General features: G+C 39.9%; 2 protein-coding genes across 2 annotated transcripts; both read right to left on the bottom strand.

The window, feature by feature from the left end:
• Positions 1 to 6,607: 6,607 nt before the first annotated feature.
• Positions 6,608 to 7,540, bottom strand: LOC103112844 (olfactory receptor 2A7). Its single transcript, XM_007522329.1, has one exon. The coding sequence runs from the start codon at positions 7,538 to 7,540 to the stop codon at positions 6,608 to 6,610; it is 933 nt and encodes a 310-aa protein (XP_007522391.1).
• A 9,984-nt stretch (positions 7,541 to 17,524) lies between these two features.
• On the bottom strand, positions 17,525 to 18,457 carry LOC103112903 (olfactory receptor 2A2-like). The gene has a single exon (XM_060195740.1). The coding sequence runs from the start codon at positions 18,455 to 18,457 to the stop codon at positions 17,525 to 17,527; it is 933 nt and encodes a 310-aa protein (XP_060051723.1).
• Positions 18,458 to 22,034: the final 3,577 nt, after the last annotated feature.

The raw sequence follows: 22,034 nt of genomic DNA, 5'->3' as shown, positions 1-22,034 counted from the left end.
GCAGAGGAAATGAGCAAAACATTCACCACAGAGGAGATCCAAAAGTCTAACAAACATATGAAAAACTGCTCTAGGTCACTGATTGTCAGAGAAATGCAAATTAAGACAACACTAAGATACCACCTCACTCCTGTAAGAATGGCATACATCAAAAAGGACAGCAGCAACAAATGCTGGAGAGGATGTGGGGACAGAGGAACCCTTTTACATTGCTGGTGGGAATGTAAATTGGTACAGCCTCTGTGGAGAGCAGTCTGGAAAACTCTCAGAAGGCTAGACATGGACCTTCCATATGACCCAGTAATTCCTTCCATATGACCCAGTAATTCCTCTCCTGGGGTTATACCCCAAGGACTCCATAACACCCAACCAAAAAGAGGTGTGTACTCCTATGTTCATAGCAGCACAATTCATAATAGCTAAAACCTGGAAGCAACCCAGGTGCCCAACAACAGATGAGTGGCTGAGAAAGCTGTGGTATATGTACACAATGGAATACTATGCAGCTATCAAGAACAATGAACCCACCTTCTCTGACCCATCTTGGACAGAGCTAGAAGGAATTATGTTAAGTGAACTAAGTCAGAAAGATAAAGATGAGTATGGGATGATCCCACTCATCAACAGAAGCTGACTAAGAAGATCTGAAAGGGAAACTAAAAGCAGGACTTGATCAAATTGTAAGTAGGGCACCAAAGTAAAAACCCAGTGGTGAGGGGTAGACATGTAGTTTCCTGGGCCAGTGGGGGGTGGGAGTGGCCGGGAGGGATTGGTCACAGTCCTTTGGTGTTGGGAATGGTGTTTATGTACACTCCTAGCAAAATGTAGACATGTAAATCACTAGTTAATTAATATGAGAGGGGGAAATCAATTGTATGTCTCAAAGTTTCTCAAAAGACAAACTGAATCTTTTTAATATATAGGCTGTGTATTTGATATGCGGACTCTCTCAAAAGCCTAGACCAAGTAGATTAGAAGCATCCAATAGCACAGCTATATACAAGATACTGGGTACTGTACAGCAAACCATAACAAAGGGACTTTTCAAAGTTAACCCAATTAACAAATAATGTGATGATAATATTAACTATCCATTGTCTTTTTGAACCTTAAGATAGCAGGAACCTCACATCTTCACTATAGAGCCCCTACTTCCCCCAGTCCTGGAACCCTTGGATAGGGCCCACTTTCCCGTATGCATCTCCCAATCCAAACCAAATAATATTGCATCCGCCGATCACAACCTAACCAAAGCAACAATTGCCACCTCAACATGCTTCACCTCAGACTGTATCCAGAGACTTCATGTGTGGAATGACAACCCTTCAACTTCATTACTCGGGTGAGACCTTTCCTTTTATAGTACACTCTAATTTCATCTCAGGTAGTTCACTTTCTAACAAAGTCCCATAATCTAGATATACACCAGTTTCTGTGAGAGAGAGCTTATGTGCACACGTATCCATAAACTACTGCAAAATATATACCTGAAAGCAGAAGTATACTAGAGTTTGCAGTGAGTACCTCCCTAACACTTCCTCTCCACTATTCCAAGCTTGGGATCCATGATTGCTCAACAAATTGTTTGGCTTCATATGTTAACTCTCTTTTCAATCACCAGGTTCCAGATGCCACCAGGATGCTGGCTAGGCTTCCCTGGATTGAAGACCCCACCAATGTGTCCTGGAGCTCAGCTTCCCCAGAGACACACCTTACTAGGGAAAGAAAGAGGCAGACTGGGATTATGGACCGACCAGTCAACGCCCATGTTCAGCGGGGAAGCAATTACAGAAGCCAGACCTTCTACCTTCTGCAACCCTCAATGACCCTGGGTCCATGCTCCCAGAGGGATAGAGAATGGGAAAGCTACCATGGGAGGGGGTGGGTTATGGGGATTGGGTGGTGGGAATTGTGTGGAGTTGTACCCCTCCTACCTTATGTTTTTGTTCACTAGTCCTTTCTTAAATAAAAAATTAAAAAAAAAAATGCCTGCATAATATCATTCAGGTTTGTGCCCCAAAAGTTTCTGTTCACCTCTACACTGCTATTCCCCTGAGAGAAATGGAGTCTTTTACAGATATTCACCAATTTAAATATGGCCATTAGATAATAGACAGAGGGAGATGTCACGAAATTGTGAAGATGTGGTTAAGCTTGGCAGGCTTGAACCTGAGGGGTGTGTCTATCCTGTTAGTCTCTCTATGGAGAGGTTGAGCAAGGAGGGACAGTTGTAACCCCAAAGGTGTTCCCTGTCCTATCAGACTCCCTGCCTCACAAAGAGGAATATCCCACATTCCTGATATTATGGCCTTTAGATAAAAAGAAAGGGGGAAATGTAGGGCATTAAGCCAGCTCCCCCTTCTCCACCCTGCATTGCTGATACTATGGCCAATTTACATAAATATTGTTTTGCCTGTAAGATTCCCCACCCATCCCATTCATCTATGTTCTTTCTACCTGGAGACCCACCCTGCCTGCAGGGTAACATTAATCTCACCTATTAAAAGCCTCGCAACAGTTGCTAAGGAAGCTTCTACCTTCTCAGCATGCTTTTGCCTTTCTCCACCCCCTTTCTTAGCCATTTCTGTTTCCGGCTTGCCACTTCCAGTTTTATGCTGTAAAAGCATTGGCTCTCTGACCAATAGATCCTTTTGCATTACCACGCTGCCACAAGTTCCTGAGTCATCTATCTCCTTCGTCGCTGAGTGAGTAGCAGCCCAGGCTGAGTCCTGTATTGTTTTCTCCAACCCAGAGAGCACACACCAAGGGAAGAGGCACCCCCATGCTAGCCCATCAATACACAAAGCCAAAAAACTGTTGGATATTCTGCTAGCATCTGGAACCTGGTGGCTGAAAAGAGAGTTAACATACAAAGCAAACAAATTGTTGAACAATTATGGAACTAAAGGCTGGAATAGTGCAGATGAAGTGTTGGGGGGTCCTCCAGTTTGGAGATAGTTAGTAGGTATATTTTAGTTATATTCCAAAGGTCCTATGGCTATACTAGTGTTTTTATTTTATTTTTCTTCTTTTTTCTTTTCTTTTTTTTTTTTGCCTGAGTCTGAAATCTGATATGCAGGTGGATCCAAGTTATTGTCTGGGGAAGTGATGTCATGGCTAGGAAAAGGATCAGAAAGCTGGATCAGTGAAGAGAATAGCTCTCTAATATGGGAAAGAGGTATAAATATTGTTGAATGTAAACCACATTGATTTGATATGATCTGGGGCCCATAATTAGCTTAGGAGCCTTTGTAACCTCTGCATCCATCTAGATCTGAGCTCACATTCTGTGGTCATGAGTAGGAACATTCCATGCTGCCCCAGTATTGACCCATCTTCCTCAGGTGTAGCATAGAGTATGTTGTCCAGCCTCCCTTTGCAGGATGGAACATTCTCTTCCATTGTTGATCCAAGTTGAGGGTAAGGTCCTATGGGGGCCTACAAAGGGGTCTGTTTTGTTGATCCTGATAGAAATGACTGGTATCAATGGAGAGAGGGATTTATTCGAGTTCTAGGCCCATCAAGTCTGTTTGGGAATCTCAGGATTCCCTGATTATGGCCCCATTTGGTGGAATGGCCTGACAGTGACTAAAGAGTCATCGTTAAAGTATGCCAGTTTCTTGCCTTATTCAGTTTTTGCTGTCCTTGCTTTGCTAAGGTTAGCCTTGAAGTGAGTGAGAGAACCATAATAGGAGGTAGGTGAGGAGAGTATCTAAGTCTCAGTGGACACTATTTCATTATGAACTTGATACAAACTCACTAAAGGCTATTGTGTATTTTTGCTTTCAGATATATATTTTTCCCTAATTTATGGATACATGTGAATATATGCTCTATCTTATGGGACCTGGCCTATATCTAGATTTTGGGACTTTGTTAGGAGGTAAACCTCCTGGAATGGAATTAGAGAATACCATGAAAGGAAAGGTCTCACCTGAGTGATGAGGGTGAAGATGATGTGATGAGGGTTGGCATTCCATGCCTGATGTCTCTGTACATAGTCTGAGGTGAAGCATGTTGAGATGGTACTTGTTGCATTGATTATGTTGGAATAGGCAGATGTAATATCATTTGGTATGACTTGAGAGAAGCATTTAAGGAAGTGAGCCCCACCCCAGAGGTTCCAGGATTGGGAGAAACATAGGCTCTAAAGAGGAAGAGGGAGATTGCTGTTGTCTTAGGGTTTAAGAAGACAATAGGTAGTTATTTCAATAATCATATTGTTTGGCAGTTGTGTTAACTTTGAAAAATACCATTGTTAGGATTTGCTGTGTTATACACACCATCACCATATTTTATGTCTTTTGACATTATTTGTATATAGCTATGCTACCAGTTGCTTTTGTTCTCCATGGACTAAGCTTTTCAGAGAGTCAATATATCAAAGACTCAGCTTATGTATTAAAAAGACTGATTCTGTGCTTTAAAAAGTTTGAGACATTCAATCAGTTTTTTCCCTCTCATAATACTTAGTGATTTATATGACTACAAATTAATAGGAGTGTACATAAACAACATTCCTGCCACCAAAAGACTGTCCCACCCCACCCCTCCTACCCCCACTCCCATCCCATGAAGCTGAACATCTACCCTCACCCTCCACCCAGGATTTTTACTTTGGTGTCCTACTAATAACTCTATTTTCTAAATTCAATATTTGAGAAAACATTTTAAAGTGTACCTGCTATGTAGGTCATGGGCTTGCAAATATTTTTAGATTCTGTGACGAACTTAGTTTTATTTCAATACCCCAAGGGGGAAAAAAAAGACCAATATCATGCAATGGGTCAAAGACAAATACATGTTCAGTTCTTTATCTAAGAGCAGAAGATTGTGAAATTGAACATTTCCTGAGATTTATGTAGACATACAGGATAAATCAGAGACTAGGTTCATTATCTCTAAGAGTACAGTCAGTGATCTTGACCTTTACTTATTTATTTATATTCATGATTTAATACTTATTTACAAAATTATGATATAGTAAGGGTACAATTCCATAATGTTTCCACCACCACACCAGAGTTCTGTGTCCACATTCCCTCCATTGCAAACTGCAGTCATTCTCCCATGGTCACAGACATGAATTGACTCTATATCATTTTATCTCTATCGCTATCTCTAACTATCTCTTTGTATCTGTCTCTGTCTCTATCTTTATATCTTATATATTTTTTATACATCCCTGACTTCACTTCCTAAGTCACACCTAGATCTATCACTACTCTGAGTGTTCTTCTTATCTTTCCTCTCTGATAAGGGAATCAGTGTCAGACTTCCTCTGGTGTTTTCCAGAATCACTTCCCTTTCTGTGACGGTATAAAAACAAAACTCCTGATGACAAACACATCTGGTGTTGATAGAATTGGGATTCAGAAACCTTTATGACCTTGACTTTTTATGTCCAAGAAAGCATGGATTTTCATCTGCAGTTCTACATTGCTGTGTACGGACTTACTTCTCTTTAGAGACTTAGTTTTGATTAAACAAATCACTCTGCCCCAGTAAGTGGTTATGAGAAGTATTTACAATATGTAACTAAAAACTAAGATCTCTGAGTCTAGGGAAGTATTAATAATTGTTATTTAAATGTGTCAGATGAAATAACATTGTTAAACAATGGCTGAAATTGGAATCTATTTAAGGATCCATAAGGATTCTTATTTATTTATTTATTTGTGTATTTTTTATTTTAATTTTTTAATTTACGTTATTGGATAGAGACAGAGAGAAATTGAGAGAGAAGGGGGAGATAGAGAGGAAGAGAGACACCTGCAGACCTGCTTCACCACCTGTGATGCAACTCTCCTACAGGTGGGGAGCCGGGGGCTTGAACCGGGATCCTAACAGGTCCTTGCGCTTTGCGCCACATGTGCTTAACCCACTGCATTACCACTAGACTCCCTACCATAAGGATTCTTATGACTTCCTTTTTTAAAAAAAGTTCTTTTTAAAAATTTTATTTATTTATTATTGGACAGAGACAGAAAGAAGTTGAGAGGAGAAGGAGAGATGAGGGAGAGAAATAGAGAGACACCTGTATCGTTGCTCCACCACTCTTGAAGTTTTCCCCCTGCACATGAGGACTAGGGGTTTGAACCTTGGTCCTTGTATACTGTGATATGATGTGAGTGCTTAACCAGGTGCGCCATTGCCTGGCCCTCTTATGACTTTCTTTATACTATTAAAGTTGCAATTGCCAAGGTGAAGTATGTAATATTCAATAATTCTAGAAATTAATTGACTATGGAATTTATTTGTAATGTCTTCTTGAAAAAGTAGTGTTTTGAGAAAAACACTTCAGGAGTCATTAGGACCATATTTTTATTAAGATATTATAAAAGACATTTTTTCTCCTTATCTGTGTCTTTCACATCCTTGGCTATGGACAAGAAACACTGAAATTTGTGATTGATAATATTTTAAGAATTATATTGCTAGAATACACCCTGCATCTGATGAACTAGGGATCCGATGGTGAGGTGGGAAATAGTTCTGTTTTAGTAGGTGTCTCAGATAATTCTTGTCTTGAGGTGGGCTTGAAAACTATTAAATACTATCTGGCCACTATGTTGAAATATATTTCAAGCTTAATGCCATAATCCTTTCATAAAACTCTCTCTACTCCAAGCAATCTTTTCAAACTATTTTTCACTTCTGAGTTCCTAAGACTGTATATAAGAGGGTTGAGCATGGGATTAAAAAGACTGTGAAACAATAGAAGATACTTCTTCTGCTCCTTGGGTCTTCCATATCGAGGCCCAACATACATGATAATTGCTGTGCCATAAAACAGTCCAACCACACAGAGGTGGGAGGAGCAGGTAGAAAAGGCCTTTCTTCGACCTTCTCCTGACTGGATTCTAAGTATGGCACAGAGGATGCACATATATGAGATCACAATAAAGGAGAAGGGTCCCACGAGCACTGAAGTTGCTCCAGCGATCACCATGATCTCATTAATGTGAGTGTCTGCACAGGCAAGTTTGAGAACAGCCATAATCTCACAGAAAAAGTGATTAATTTTCTGGGATCGACAGAAAGGTAAGGGTAGAAGTAACACTAGATGAATCGTGGACAGAAACACTCCACATGCCCAGGAAGTCACCACCAGGGTGATGCAAACTCTCCAGCTCATGATAACAGAATAATGCAGAGGACGGCAGATGGCCACATAGCGATCATAAGACATCACCAGCAGGAGAAGACACTCGGCGACAGCAAAGGTCAAAAAGAGAAAGGTCTGTGTGAGACAGCCAGCAAAGGAGATGGTCTCAGCTGGGTCGAGGAGGTTCACCAACATCTGGGGCACTGTGTTGCAGGCATAGGCTATGTCAACCAAAGCCAGGTGTGAGAGGAAGAAGTACATGGGGGTGTGAAGTCTGGAGTCTAGGGAGATGAGCCCCAAGATGACTCCATTCCCCAGCAGGGTGAAGATGTAGAATAGGGAGAAGAGCCCAAAGAGAGTCATCTGAATCTTTGGTTCAAGGGGAAATCCCAGTAGGGTGAATTCTGTAATAGATGTCATATTGTCTCCCATGTCCCTATGGCAATGGAAATTGAGTTAATGTTTATTGTTGATTGTCGTTCTTCTTGTGGGGAGACCTCTTCTTGGGCACAGATGCCTGGCGTGCCCACCCTGTTGTGCACCAGATGTGGGGGTCTAGGAGAATGTCACCCGAGGCAACAGGGGCTAAGTCTTACAGGACTCACTCTGTGTCTGCAACAAGAGATGACCCGGAGACCAAGCTGATAGCTATGATCCATCTATTGATCAGAGAGGCAAGGCTTTTAAGGGATTGCAGAAGGAGGTAGCTTGTTCATACCATATATGTTTAAAGCAGAAAAGGGGCAGAGAGCAGTAAGGGGTTGGAAAAACTATCAGGTGAGTGATCTAAGGAACGAGGAAGCTACGCTTTGTTGTGCATAGGTGTAGGGGTCCTTGAGTGTCAGGAGGGTGAGGTTTGGTTATAGTCTTATTCAGAAGGGCAAGAACCAAGAAGTGAGAAAAGGGGCCTCTGATAGCATCTGTATACGCAGGAGAGCCTTTTTGGGAATGAGGAAGTAGGGTTATCATTGGCTAGCAGACAGAGAGGTGACCTGAGGGCAGAGAGAAGATGGGTCAGGTATGATAACTTCTGGTAGCTTTTAAATAAGCAGACCATTTGGTTTAAAGACAAGGAAGTAAGCTATCATACTGGGAATGCAGAGTCCCTATGAGGCAGAGTCTGACAGGTGAAGCTGAACCTGAAGGCTGTTCTGTCCCATGCTCAATCTCGTAGAGAGAGGCTGACAGGAAGACAGTGCTTCTCAGGCACTGAGGAGGTTCAATGGGAGTTCCACCCAACTCAACCATATCCTCACAGTTTCCATACAGCTGATGTATTTAAAAATACTTATGTAAACTTCTTTGATATAATCTGTAATATAGAGTAGTAGGAAAAAACATTTTCAGTTTTTTTCTTCTTGCTTTTAAGTGAATTTTAAGAGTATATTTAAACTTGTATGCTTGAGGTCTTAGAGACCATAGGCTCAATCTCTGGCATCACTTTATGCCTGAGTTGAACAGTGTTCTGGTTCCCTTTATCTGCCTCTGTTTCTCTCTCTCTCTCTCTCTCTCTCTCTCTCTCTCCCTCTCTCAATTTTTCTGTCTTGTGATAAATAAATAGACCTTTAATGAGACTGGTAGCTCCAGGTAAATTAAATGCACACACACACACACACACACACATTTTCCTTGTTTCTAATGTTTTTAATAGAGGTGAAGTTTTCAGAACAAATATATTGTCACATGTTAATTAAAGACAGCTTCATTTAGTGATCTGTCTCATATTGTCATAAGTATATTCAACTTCTCCTTTCTTATAGTAGTAGGACTATCCTATTGTTGCTTTAATGGCAATGACTCTTTAATGGCTAATTTACATACCAGCATCCTAAAACTCCTATTTTATTCTCTAGAGTTGGATGGTTTCATTATGTACAGGTAACTACACTTTAACCATTAGCTCTACTATTTCCACCTGAATACATTTTATGTTCTTCTGTAACTTCAAAAACTAATTCATGTTGGGGAGGGGCAGGTAGTGGTGCATCTGGTTGGGCACACATGTTATAATGCACAAAACCTGGGGTTCAAGTCCCAGGTCCCCACCTGCAGGGGGAAAATTTTACAAGTTTTGAAGTAGGGCTGCAAATGTTTCTCTTATTTTTTCTCTGTTTATCTCACCCATCTCAATTTCTTTCTATCCAATAAATAATAAAATATAATAAATACTTTTAAAAGTAACTTGTTTTCATGTGTGAAGACTTATTTCCAGACTAAAATCTCATTTTTTTCTTACTTAACTTTTCACAAAAATATTCCAATGAGCAATAAACCGAATGATATTGTAGATTTTAATTATCATTTATCTAACGTAAAAATAATCACTAATTTCATTAGGCTTTGACTCTAACACTATAGAGTTGGAGATATTGTCTCTGCAGGTGACAGAAAAGGTGTAGATAATGTCTCCCTCACTCTTTTAGATGCGGAAGAGGATTCTGAATTCTTTGAGTAATTGAACTGTCATCTTTCTTATTCTGTGATTTCACCATTTAAACATAAGTACAACCAATTTCCTCCTTGCTTAATTAAACTCCGTTTCCACTTTTTTTCCATCCAAGTCCATCTTGTTTTACATACAGCAAGGATAAAGTAGTCCTTAACTAAAATACCCAAAAAATTATAAATATTTTTAAATGGTTTCATTTGCATTATAACTCCTTACTGTCATTTTAATGATAAGCGTCAGGTCAGGACATTGAAAAAGAAAAATAATTAAGCTTTTATTGATATTTTATTATATAACTACTATCATTCTGAGTGTGGAGTTACCAGTGATAAAACTCTGCCTGCATGTACATCTTGGTTAGATACATAGCGTTACACATTATCACTAAAGTAATATTGTTTTTTTTTCTTTTTTATTAGTGGGAGGGTTAATAGTTTACAGTAAATAGTTGTTGGTATATGTGTACAATTTCTTGATTTTCTGAAAAAACCCTTTAACCCCCTGCCTAGGTCCTCCTCCACCATCAAGCACTAGGACCTGAAAGCAGCCCCACCTCCGGTCCCCAGAGTCTTCTACTTTGATGTAACACATGAAACCTAGTCTAAATTCTGCTTTGTGTTTCCCCTTCTGTTGTTATTTTTCAAATTCTGTCCATGAGTAAGATCATCCCATACTCATTCTTCTCTTTATGGCTTATCTCACTTACCATGATTCCTTCATTTGAATGGTCATCCATAATTCTGAATAACTGATATAAACTTAATATTTGACTTCCCTATATGCGGAACACATAGATTTGAAATGAAGAATTGCTGAACATGTTTGTTTCATTTTGAACACATACAAACACATCACTTACACATATTTACCCACTCACTCTAAAAATAAGTTAACAGCTGATACCCACTAGTATGGATTCTGTTGACATATTGACTAATCCTGTGTTTTTACTCAAATCATTCTATTATTTAAACTATCAAGAAGCAAAGTCTGAGCATTAATAGAATCTAATTTATAAGAGCACATCTTTTTAAAAAAATTTATTTCCTTTTTATTGCCCTTGTTTTTAATGTTGTTGTAGTTATTATTGTTGTTGTTATTATTGTTGATGTTGTCATTGTTAGATAGGACAGAGAGAAATTGAGAGAGGAGGGGACGTCAGAAAGGAGGAGAGAAAGATAGACACCTGCAGACCTGCTTCACCGCTTGTGAAGTGACTCCCCTGAGGTGGGGAGCTGAGGGCTTGAACCGGGATCCTTATGCGGGATGCGCTTAGCCTGCTGTGCTACTGCCCGACTCCCAGAATCTAATTTTAATGATATTAAAATGTGATAGTAAGAATTAATAGGCAATGAAAAGGATGTTAAAATAAATTTGACCACAACTTACAAAAGCAATTAGGACACCTGTGCCTCTAGTCTAGAGATGATTGCTGTGTAAGTATCTTGATAAATCTTCACACAGATGAGGAACACATGTAGGGTGGTTGAATTAACTGATGGTGGGAGGAGTCTGGTTGCTCATCTGAGAACAGCTAAGAAAGTATGTTGGACTCCTGGTGTTGCCTTTGAGAAGACGGCTTCATTAACTTATCTGCTCCACAGGGCACCATCCCAGCTGTCTTGAGGAACATGTACAGGGCAGGAGACTCTAGGTCTCACTTGTAACAGAATGTTCCCTAAGGAGACATGTAAGTACCAAGTTACTGGTACCCTTCTGGGAGAAGAGAGTATTAATAGCTTCTGTCTCTGATGAAGTCAGAAAGCATGACCCTGAGAGATTAGAGAATAGGAAAAAGGATACTCACACGTATAAAGTCAGACTCTGGGATAACCCTACTCTAGCTAACTGAATACATGAATTCATGAAGTGGATTCATGTATATTTATTTGTTTATATAGCGAGAACTGGAGCAAACACTTAATATACATACATCTTTTGACTTAATATACATATATCTGATATATGCTATGGCCATTAAACAATATATATTGGATTATATATGTCCAACTTCAGTATCACTTTCTTGAATAAGTGATTTTTATAGGATTGTTGCTGTCATAAGAATATAAACATTCAGGTGGGGGTAAATAGCATAATGGTTATGTCTTCATGCCTGAGGCTCCGAAGTCCCAGGTTCAAGCATATTCACCAACATAAACTAGAGCTGAGCAGTACATCTCACGCTCTACCATATTATCATCCCATTCCACCGTAAGAATTTGGCCCCCCAACTTCCCCTCAGTGCTCTTCCTCCCAGACCTGCTATTCATCAAGGAGTCACACTGCACTGTTCTTTGATTTCCTTTTCTGAGATCCCAACTGTGATTGAGACCATCTGGTGTTCACCTGCCTCAGTCTTGCTTATTTTGCTTAACATGACTCATTCTAGCGTCATCCATGTTGCAGCCGAGGTGAATATATTGTAGTTTCTTATATCTGTGTTATAGTTCAACATTAAGCGACTGTCTGTTGTTGGACACTTGGGTTCTTTCCAGATTCAGGTATTACAAGAAGCATTAGTACAAACATGAGTGTGAAGTGATCTTTTAGGATAGTTTTTTTTTTTTTTTTGTATAGATGCCTAAGAAAGGAATTACTGGGTCTTATAATGTATTCATTTTTTATGTTTTCAGGAATCCCTACTGCTCTCTACAAAGGTTGTACCAATTCACATTCCTAACAACAGTGTAGACAGGTTCCTTTCTCTCCACTTTCTCACCACTTGCTTCTATACTTTGTGATGAAGGCAATTCTCACAAGGGTGAGGTGGAATCTCTTTGTTGTCTTCATGCGAAATTCTCTGGTGAACACTGATTTTGTGCATTTTTTTTCACATTCCTGTTGGTCACCTGAATATATCCCTTGGTGAAAAATTTGTTACTCCCCCCTATTATTTTTCATCAGATTATGTGTTGCTTTGTTGCTGAGTTTTAAGAGGTCTTTATATATCTTGTCTACTAGTCCTTTACCTGACTATGCTATGCAAATATATCTTCCCATTCTGTAGTGTGTCTCTCTGCTTTGGTGATGGTTCATTTTGCTGTGTAGATGTTTTTCAGTTTTGTGTAGCCTCAGTGGTTTATTTTCTTTTATGTTAGACTCAAGAAGCTGAAAAAATTTCCAAAGTAGACATCATATTGTATTATACTGATGTTTTCATCTTTCATTTTTTTTTTGTTTGAAGGGACAAAGTGGAATTTCTTTATCAATATATAAACAACTGCTTGAGAACTTAACATGTCTACAAAATCAACAAAATGTATTTCAAAATTCATTAATAATTTAATAATTGCCCTCAATGTGGATCAACAATGGTAGAGAACATTCCATCCTCTAAAGGGAGGCTGGATAACATACTCTATCTACCACTTGAGGAAGATGGGTCCTGAAATTGCAGCATCTTGGAATGTTCCTACTCATGACCACAGAATGTGAGCTCAGACATACAGAGATGCAGAGGTCACATAGACTCCTAAGCTGAATATGGGCCCCAGATCAAATCTATGGGGTTTACAGTCAATAATATTCATACACCTTTTTTTATATTTGGGATTACTTTCTTCTCTAATCCAGCTTTCTAGTCCTCTTTCTAGTCATGACATAATCTACCCAGACAACAACTTGGATCCACCTGCATATCAGATGTCAGGCTCAGGAAAAAACTAGTAAAGTCATGGGCCCTTTGGAATATAACTAAAATATGTCTACTAGCTATCTTCAAAACGGAGACCCCAAATCTTCATTTGCAATAATCCAGCCTTTAGGTTCATTATTAGTAAACAATTTGTTTGGCTTTATATGTTAACTTTTTTCAGCCACCAGTTTCCAGATGCTAACATAATGCCAACGGGACTTCCCTGGGCAGATGACCCCACCAATGTGTCCTGGAGCTCAGCTTCCCCAGAGCTCTGCCTCACTAGGGAAAGAGAGAGACAGTCTGGGAGTATGGTTCTACCTGTCAATACCCATGTTCAACGGGGAAGCAATTACAGAGGCCAGACCTTCCACTTTCTGCATCCCACAATGACCCTGGGTCCATACTCCCAGAGGGTTAAAGAATAGGAAATCTATCAGGGGAGGGGATAGGATATGGAGTTCTGGTGGTGGGAATTGTACCCCTCTTATTCTATGGTTTTGTCAGTGTTACATTTTTATAAATAAAAATTTAAAATAAAATAAAAATCCATATTTCTCCCCCCTAAAGATATTTCATTATATTTTATTATATCATTAAATAAATATCTTTCATGAGCATTCCCTTTATTAGTAATTATTCTACTAAATGAGTAATAGTCTAGACCGCTGATAACTGGGTATTTACTTAACTAATCCTTTAACACTGTGTTGCTTCACTTTATCAGTGTTATTTTATAATAGTAATACTATTATTTTTTATTATTTTGTTTTTATTAGTGGGGAATAAAGGTTTTAAATACAGTTTTTGGTACATGTGTAAAATTTCTCAGTTTTTTGCAAATCACTCTCACCCCCAGCCTAGGACCTCCTCCATCATCATGCACCAGGACCTGAAGGCACCCCCACCCCGGAATCCTTTACTTTAATGCAGTACAACATACCCAGTCCAAGTTCTGCTTTGCGTTTCCCCTTTCTGTTGTTATTTCTCAACTGTTGTCCATGAGTAAGATTGTCCCACATTCATCCTTCTCTTTTTGGCTTATCTCACCTAATGTGATTGCTCCAAGTTCCACTAAAGATGAGTTGAAGAAGGTGAATTTATCATTCTTAATATATACCCCAACTTTTTTTTTCCCTCTAGGGTTATCATGGGGGCCTCTGTGCCAGCACTAGGAATCCACTGCTCCTGAAACCATTTTTCTCCCCCACCCCATTTTATTTGATAGGACAGAGAGGAATTGAGAGGAGAGAGGAAGAGAGAAAGAAAAACACCTGAAGACCTGAATCACTGCTTGTTAAGCATCCTACATTCAGGTGGGGACTGGGGGTTCAAACCTAGGTCCTTGCTTGGGTCCTTGTGAATAGTACTATGTGTGCTTAGCCAGGTGTGCTACCAACCTGCCCCCCACAACTTTCTCAGTCACTCATCTGTTGTTGATGTCTAGGCTTGTGTTTATAGCAGCACAATTCATAATAAAAAACCTACAATCAGCCTAGATGTCCAACAACAGATGAATGGCTGAGAAAGACACAAGTCTTTTTGGATAGGAGTGTTTGATTCTTAGACTATATCCCCAGGAGAGGAATTGCTAAGTTGTAGGGTAGGTCCATTTCTAGTCTTCTGAGAGTTCTCCAGATTGCTTTCCATAGGGGCAAATAACACTATGATAAATGTTATTACATATAAAATTTGGCAAACATTTAAGTATATTTTCTTAGAGTAAATCCACAGAGAATTACAAGGTCAAGAACTGTGAGCATTATTGCTTTTGATATCTTCCCTAATTTGTTATCTTGAAAGGCAAAGTCAATTTGTATCTTTTTCACTAAATAAGGTGATCATTTGTTTTTCTATTTTTAAAAATTTTATTAGTGGTTTAGTGGTTTACAATATAGTCTTTAATACATAGGAACAACCTCTCATTTTCCCTTGATTGGCATGTCAGAGACACAACAGAATCCTGATGTCTGTTCCTTTCTCTCCTTTCCCAGAGTCCTTTTCTTTGGTGCAATACATAACACCCAGTCCAAGTTTCACCTTATGTTTTGCCTTACTGTTCTTTGTTCTTAAGTTCTACTTATAAGTCAGATCATTTGATATTGGTCTTTCTCTTTCTGGCTTGTCTCATTCAAAAGGATGCCTTCAAGTTCTGACCACAATGTAACAGCTTCCTCTAGTAAATATCCCTTATTAGTGTTTTTGATGTACCCTCCTTTTGACATGTTTTTTATTCATCTGTTATTGTAACTCTTGAGTACTCTTTTTTATTATTATTAGTGATTCAATAATGATTGACAAGACTGTGGTACAGAGGGATACAATTTCCATCACCAGAGTTCCATATTCCCTCCCTTTCATTGGAAGCTTTCTTTTTCTTTATCCCTGTGGGCCTCTGGGAGTATGGACCAAAGTTCTTGCAGTGCAGATGGTGGGAGGTCTGGCTTCTGTAATTTCTTCTTCACTGGATATAGGTGTTGACAAGCTGACCCATACCCCCAGCCTGGTTCTATCTTTCTCTAGTCCAGTAGGGCTCTGCGGAGGTAGGCTTCCAGGACACATTGGTGAGGTCATCTGCCCAGGGAAGTCAGATAGCATCTGCAATTTGGTGGTTGAAAAACATTAAGATATAAATAAGAACAAATTGTTTAATAATCAGGAACCTAAAGGTAAATGTATAGCAGGTGAAATTTGGGGTTTTCGTGTTGGAAGGGGCTAGGAAGTCTATTTTAGGTATATTGAGTTTTTCAAGTATGTTACAATATCTTTAAACTGGTTATTTTGGATTTCTCATGTGATACTTTATAATTTAAATTTATTTAAGAATGGTCTATGTAAATTTGATTTATTCCTTTAATTGCCTCATGTTTCTTATTTCTTCGTAAGAACTGTGAACTAGCGGGCTTGGAGGTGGTGGATCCAGTTGAGTTCACACATCACCATGGCTAAGAATCCAAGTTTGAGTCCAGCTCCCCATTCGCAGGGGAGATGCTTCATAAGCAGTGAAGCAGATGTGCGGGTGTCTGTCTGTCTCTCTCTCTTTCTGTCTTCCCCCATCTAAATTTCTATCTGTCCTGTCAAATAAAAATGGAAAGGGGAGATGAGGGAAAGAGAGAGGCAGTATGGGAGTATGGTTCTACCTGTCAATGCCTATGTTCAGCAGGGAAGCAATTACAGAAGCCAGACCTCCCACCTTCTGCATCGCACAATAACCCTGGGTCCACTCCCAGAGCAATAAAGAATAGGGAAGCTATCAGGGGATGGGATGGGATATAGAGAGCTGGTGGTGGGAATCTTGTGGAGTTGTATCCCTCTTATCCTATGATTTTGTCAGTGTTTCCTTTTTATAAATAAAAAAATGAAAAGGGAAAAATGGAGAAATAGTTGCCAGGAGCAGTGGATTTGTAGTGCCAGCATTAAGCCCCAGTAAGAACCTTGGAGGCAAACAAACAAACAAACAAAAACATGAACTTTAATTGCAATTTTGATTTTGGAAGAACAGTTATCTCTTCTAGCCTTTAGTGAGTGACTTCATATACAGAAGGTGTTCAGAAATAGGTCCTTCAAAAGTCTGGGAATGTCTCCAGTTCCTTTTGGGGATGTATAGCATCTATCAAGATGCATATATGTTTCCTCATTGGTATGGTTTTCTTTCCTGGCATTTGTGTAAATCAAGGTGGAGAGCTCAGGTTTTGAACCCACATTGCCAATACTACCTTCCTCTGACTCAGAAAAGACTACAAATATTCCTCAAATAGACATACCCTAGAATTCCTATTCTGATATCCTTCTGATGTTACCCATGAATAATCAATTCCTTTCTTAGAGAGAGAAAGGGGTCATGGAGAGGAAGAGAGAAGGAGAGAAGAGAAAATACTGCCCCACCATCCATAAACATTCATTGGTGCTGCCTGTAGTGTTCTCATAAGGTTCCCGGAACCATACCAAGCTTCTTTTTTTTTCTTAATTTTTTTATTATCTTTATTTATTGGATAGGGACAGCCAGAAAGCAAAAGAGTGATAAGAGGGGGAGAGAAACAGAGAGACACCTGCAGCACTGCTTCACCACTTGTAAAGCTTTCCCCCTGCAAGTGGGGACCAGGGGATCAAACCCAGGTCCTTGAGCCTTGTAATAGGTGCGCTCCACCAGGGGTGCCACCACCAGGCCCCCATACCAAGCTTCTTTTGCATGAGAAAGTATGTGCTTTTCCTGCTGAGTCAACTCACAACTCCAAATTGTATAATTCTTGCCTTCCATCCATGCATCTTTTTGGGGAACCGAGTTTCATTGCTCTGGAAAACCTGTCTTCAAAAAAAGCCTGACACTCCTTTATACTTTCCTCTGTTTCTGCAATGCTCTGTTGAAGGCAGATTTCATCTGAGCATTCCTTAGACTATAGATGAGAGGGTTCAGCAGTGGATTGAAAAGGCTGTAAAACAAGGAAAGAATTTTCTTTTGCTCATCTCGGTGACCATTGTCCGGGACCATGTAAACCATCATACCTATGCCAAAGTAGAATCCAACCACACAGAGGTGAGAGGAGCAGGTGGAGAAGGCCTTCTGGCGACCCTCCCCTGACTGTATCTTCAGGATGGCCCAGAGGATGCGCATATAAGAGAACAACATTAAGGAAAAGGGACCAACGATAACAAATGTACCGGAAGCAAAGACAAATATTTTGTTGATCTCTGTGTTCCCACAGGCTACTTTGAGGACGGCTAAGATCTCACATAAGAAGTTGTTCACCTCCAGGGGCCTACAGAAGGGCAACCTTAGATACAGAATTAGATTTGACAGGGCCAAGGAAAACCCACACAGCCAGGAAGTGATGGCCAGAACTGTGCACACTCTCCAGTTCATGATGACAGTGTAGTGGAGGGGGTGGCAGATGGCCACATACCTATCATAGGACATCACCACCAGAATCAGACACTCTGTAGAAGCAAAAGTCAGATACAAAAGCATCTGCATAGCACATGAAGCAAGGGAGATAGTTTTTTTATGTTTCACTAGGTTTTCCAGCAGTTTGGGCAAATTGCTGGAAGCGTAGGAGATGTCAATGACGGCCAGGTGAGCAAGGAAGAAGTACATGGGGGTGTGCAGTCTGGGGTCGAGCCAAATGAGCCCCAGGATTGTGCCATTTGCCAGCAGGTTGGAGATGTACAACAAGGAGAAGATAAAGAAGAGAAAAAGCTCCATTTCTTCACTCAGCTGGAATCCCACCAAGATGACCTCTGTGGACCATGACTGGTTGCCCTTCATTCCTTGATGGCAATTTCTCAAGATCTGAAATCTGAGAGAAAAGTCAGAGATGGCCATTGATGAGAATCAGAGATATTAGCATTCCAAACCATGCACAGAAGATCTGTGTATGCTTTCTTACTTGACTGATCTTGTACCTCATGCATTTAAACTATAATTGTGAAGTAACAAAACTTTATTTTAAATTTTTTTAAAGACTCTCATACCTGTAGCTCTGGGGTCCCAGATGTAGTCCCTTAAAAATTTTTTTTTACATCATTTTAATTATCTTTATTTGTTGTATAGAGACAGCCAGAAATTGAGAGAAGAGGGGGAGATAGAGAGGAAGAGAGGCAGAGAGACACCTACAGCCCTGCTTCACCACTGGTAAAGCTTACCCCCAGGTGCATAAGCAGGTGGTGCCTGAGGCTCAAACCTGGGTCCTTGTGCATTGAAACATGTGCACTCAACCAGGTGCACCACCACCTGGCCCCATGAAACTTTATAATTAGGAATTATAAACAAGACTACAAAAATAGTATATTCATTTTGCTAACTTGTTTTTGACCTGCATCATCTTTCTTTCTTTCTTTCTCTCTCTCTTTCTTTCTTTCTTTCTTTCTTCTTTTTTATTTTTTGGCTGGGGCTCAGTGACATCACTAAAATCCCACCATTCCCAGATGCCAAATTTCCTTTTATTCTCCCTTTATTTGATTTGATAGAATAGAAATTGAAATGGGAGGGGAGATAGGTAGGGGAAGTCCTGTAGATCTGCTTCATCACTCATGGGCCCTTCCTGCCCCCCACCCCCTGCCCTGCAAGTGGAGGAGCACTATGAAAATAATTCTAGTAGTGTCTTGAGTATGGAGATAATGTAATTATGACACAACAATGGTGATGTTGGTATAAATTTCTTGGCTGAATTATTTTCTCCAGGGTATTTGTACTATAAAACTCTCAATTACCAAATTAGGCATTTTATTATTTCAGTCTTGAATGAGTTCTGGTACCTTTGAAAACTATGCACTTACATTTGTTATTTGTTATAGCCAGTTATTTCAATAGGTTCCTTTCAGTGGAGAATCATTTTGAAAGAAATATCTGATTTAAGTAGATATTTAATAATTCACTTTTGACTGTAAAATCAATAACAAAGCAATACTAACACTTGGAAAATATAGCATAGAAACAATCTTTTTTTTTTTTTTTTTGCATCAAATGACTGGAATTTGACCATCAATGCGCCAGGACAGAGTGGTCTCCTCTCTGACAAGCCTGACAACATACCACAGGTGGAAGAGACCTATCAGCTATGGGACTCTGATCTGGAGAATAGGGGATAGATAAGCAGTACACTTATTGTGCACCTACAACTCAACAACAACTTGATGTCAGGATATGGGGACTTAAACGCTGTAAGGAGACCAGTCAGGTAGCTCACTTGAAAGTGCTCCTGTTTTTCCATATAAGCATCCTAGGCCAGGCAGGCAAGCTTAATGCTATGGTCTCTCTTTCTCTCTAAATATATATAGTTACCTTTCTTTTTTTCTACCTGAAAAAAGTAGTCCCAGGAACTCCAGAATAAACAAACAAAATCAAAGAAGGTGTAAACACAGAGGGACATTTCATGACAGAAACCCTAACCAACTTAGTGGTAGCTTGTGGGAGCCTTCGTGGATGCTATATTGTGATACATTTTTTACATAGCGAAAGACCCTGAGGTGGAAACTCCTTCCCTATCATTGTTAGAATCTGCGCAGTGCTTGAACTCTCTAGACTAAGGCTGTGCTCATATATCACTACTGAACCTACAACAACGGCACTCTAGTATCTAGTAAGCTATCATAACCTAAGATTTTGGTGCTACCCAGATTCAAACACAGACTTTTGTTTGGTCTTTGGTCATTACAGAGAAGCACACAATGAGAAAGGTGGAGGAAATCAACCATACACACACACGCGCACGCACACAGAAAAAGACAACTAGACTAACCTCATGCTCAATAAGGCTATGACCTTGTTTTTTCTAATTATATTTTTTGTTTGTGACATACATATAGAGAGAAACTGAGAGGGGTAGGGGAGATACAGAGGCTGAGAGAAAAATAGAGATCAGTAGTACTGCTTGATCACTCCTGAAGCTTCCTCCCCTGTGGGAGGGCACCAGGGACTTGAACTTGGGTCCTTAAACATTGTAGCATGTGCACAGCCTGCCACCCCCCCCCCATGTACTCTTCCTAAAGAGGAAACTAATAATAAAGTCTTAAGGATTCTCAAGGCAATGAGCAGCCTGGTGAAAGAAAACTTCAACAAAGTCAGGAAAAAAATGTGAGAGAAAATGGTTGAGAATTGATAGAATGTCAGAGATAATGAATAGAGGAGCTGAGATAAAATAGTATTAAAATAGTCCACCAGCAGAAAGAAAGTAGCCAACGGTCACATCTGCTGATCCCAACCTAATTAATGCAACGAGTGCCACCCCAGCATGCTTCACTTCAGACTGTGTCCAGAGACTTCAGGTGTGAAATGACAACCTTTCAGCTTCATTACTAGGGTGAGACCTTTCCTTTCATAGGATTCTCTAATTCCATTCCAGGCGGTTCACTTCCTAACAAAGTCCCAAAACCTAGATATAGACTAGATCCTGTGAGATAGAGCTTATGTTCACATGTATCCATAAACTAGGGCAAAATATATACTTGAAAGTAAGAGTACACAAGAGTCTGCAGTGAGTACCGCCCCCCCCCCAACACTTCATCTGCACTATTCCAGCCTTTAGGTCCATGATTGGCCAACAATTTGTTTGGCTTTGTATGTTAACTCTCTTTTTAGCCACCAGGTTCCAGATGCCAGCATGATGCTGACCGGCCTTCCCTGGACAAATGACCTCACCAATGGGTCCTGGAGGCCCGCTTCCCCAGAGCCCCAATCTACTAGGGAAAGAGAGAGACTGGGAGTATGGATCGACCAAAGCCCATGTTCAGCAGGGAAGCAATTACAGAAATCAGACCTTCCACCTTCTGTATCCCACAATGACCTTGGGTCCATACTCCCAGAGGGTTAAAGAATAGGAAAGCTATCAGGGGATGGGATGGGATACAGAGATCTGATGGTGGGAATTGTGTGGAGTTGTATTCCTCTTATCCTACGGTTTTGTTAATCTCTCCTTTTTATAAATAAAAAAATTTAAAAAAAGAAAGGAACTTGAAAAAAAAAGGAAGTTGAAAAGTGTATGTACAATGAATTAATGAAATGGACCTTTTCTCAAGAAGAAAAAGTCACTCTAGTGCATGTGACATATGGAAAGGTGTCCATAGTTAATGTATACAGTTCAATGACCTGGAAGAGGATTAAACACCTGTGAAACCATTGGTATAAGAAACACATTCTTCACCTTCAACGTTTCATACCACTAAAGGGAGTCTCTTTATGTAGTAGGTGATTAGAACAGATTACTCTCACTCTCACTCTCACTCTCAGGCCGAAGTTGAAAAACAAGATTAGAAAAGAAAACACAAGTCGAACCTGAAATGGAATTGGAGTATTACACCAAAGTAAAAGACTTTGGGGTGGGTAGGTGGGTGGGGGAGAATACAGG

This window comes from Erinaceus europaeus, chromosome 8 (assembly GCF_950295315.1).
Source record: "Erinaceus europaeus chromosome 8, mEriEur2.1, whole genome shotgun sequence".
Classification (NCBI taxonomy): Eukaryota; Metazoa; Chordata; class Mammalia; order Eulipotyphla; family Erinaceidae; genus Erinaceus; species Erinaceus europaeus.
This window is presented reverse-complemented; position numbering and strand designations above follow the sequence as displayed.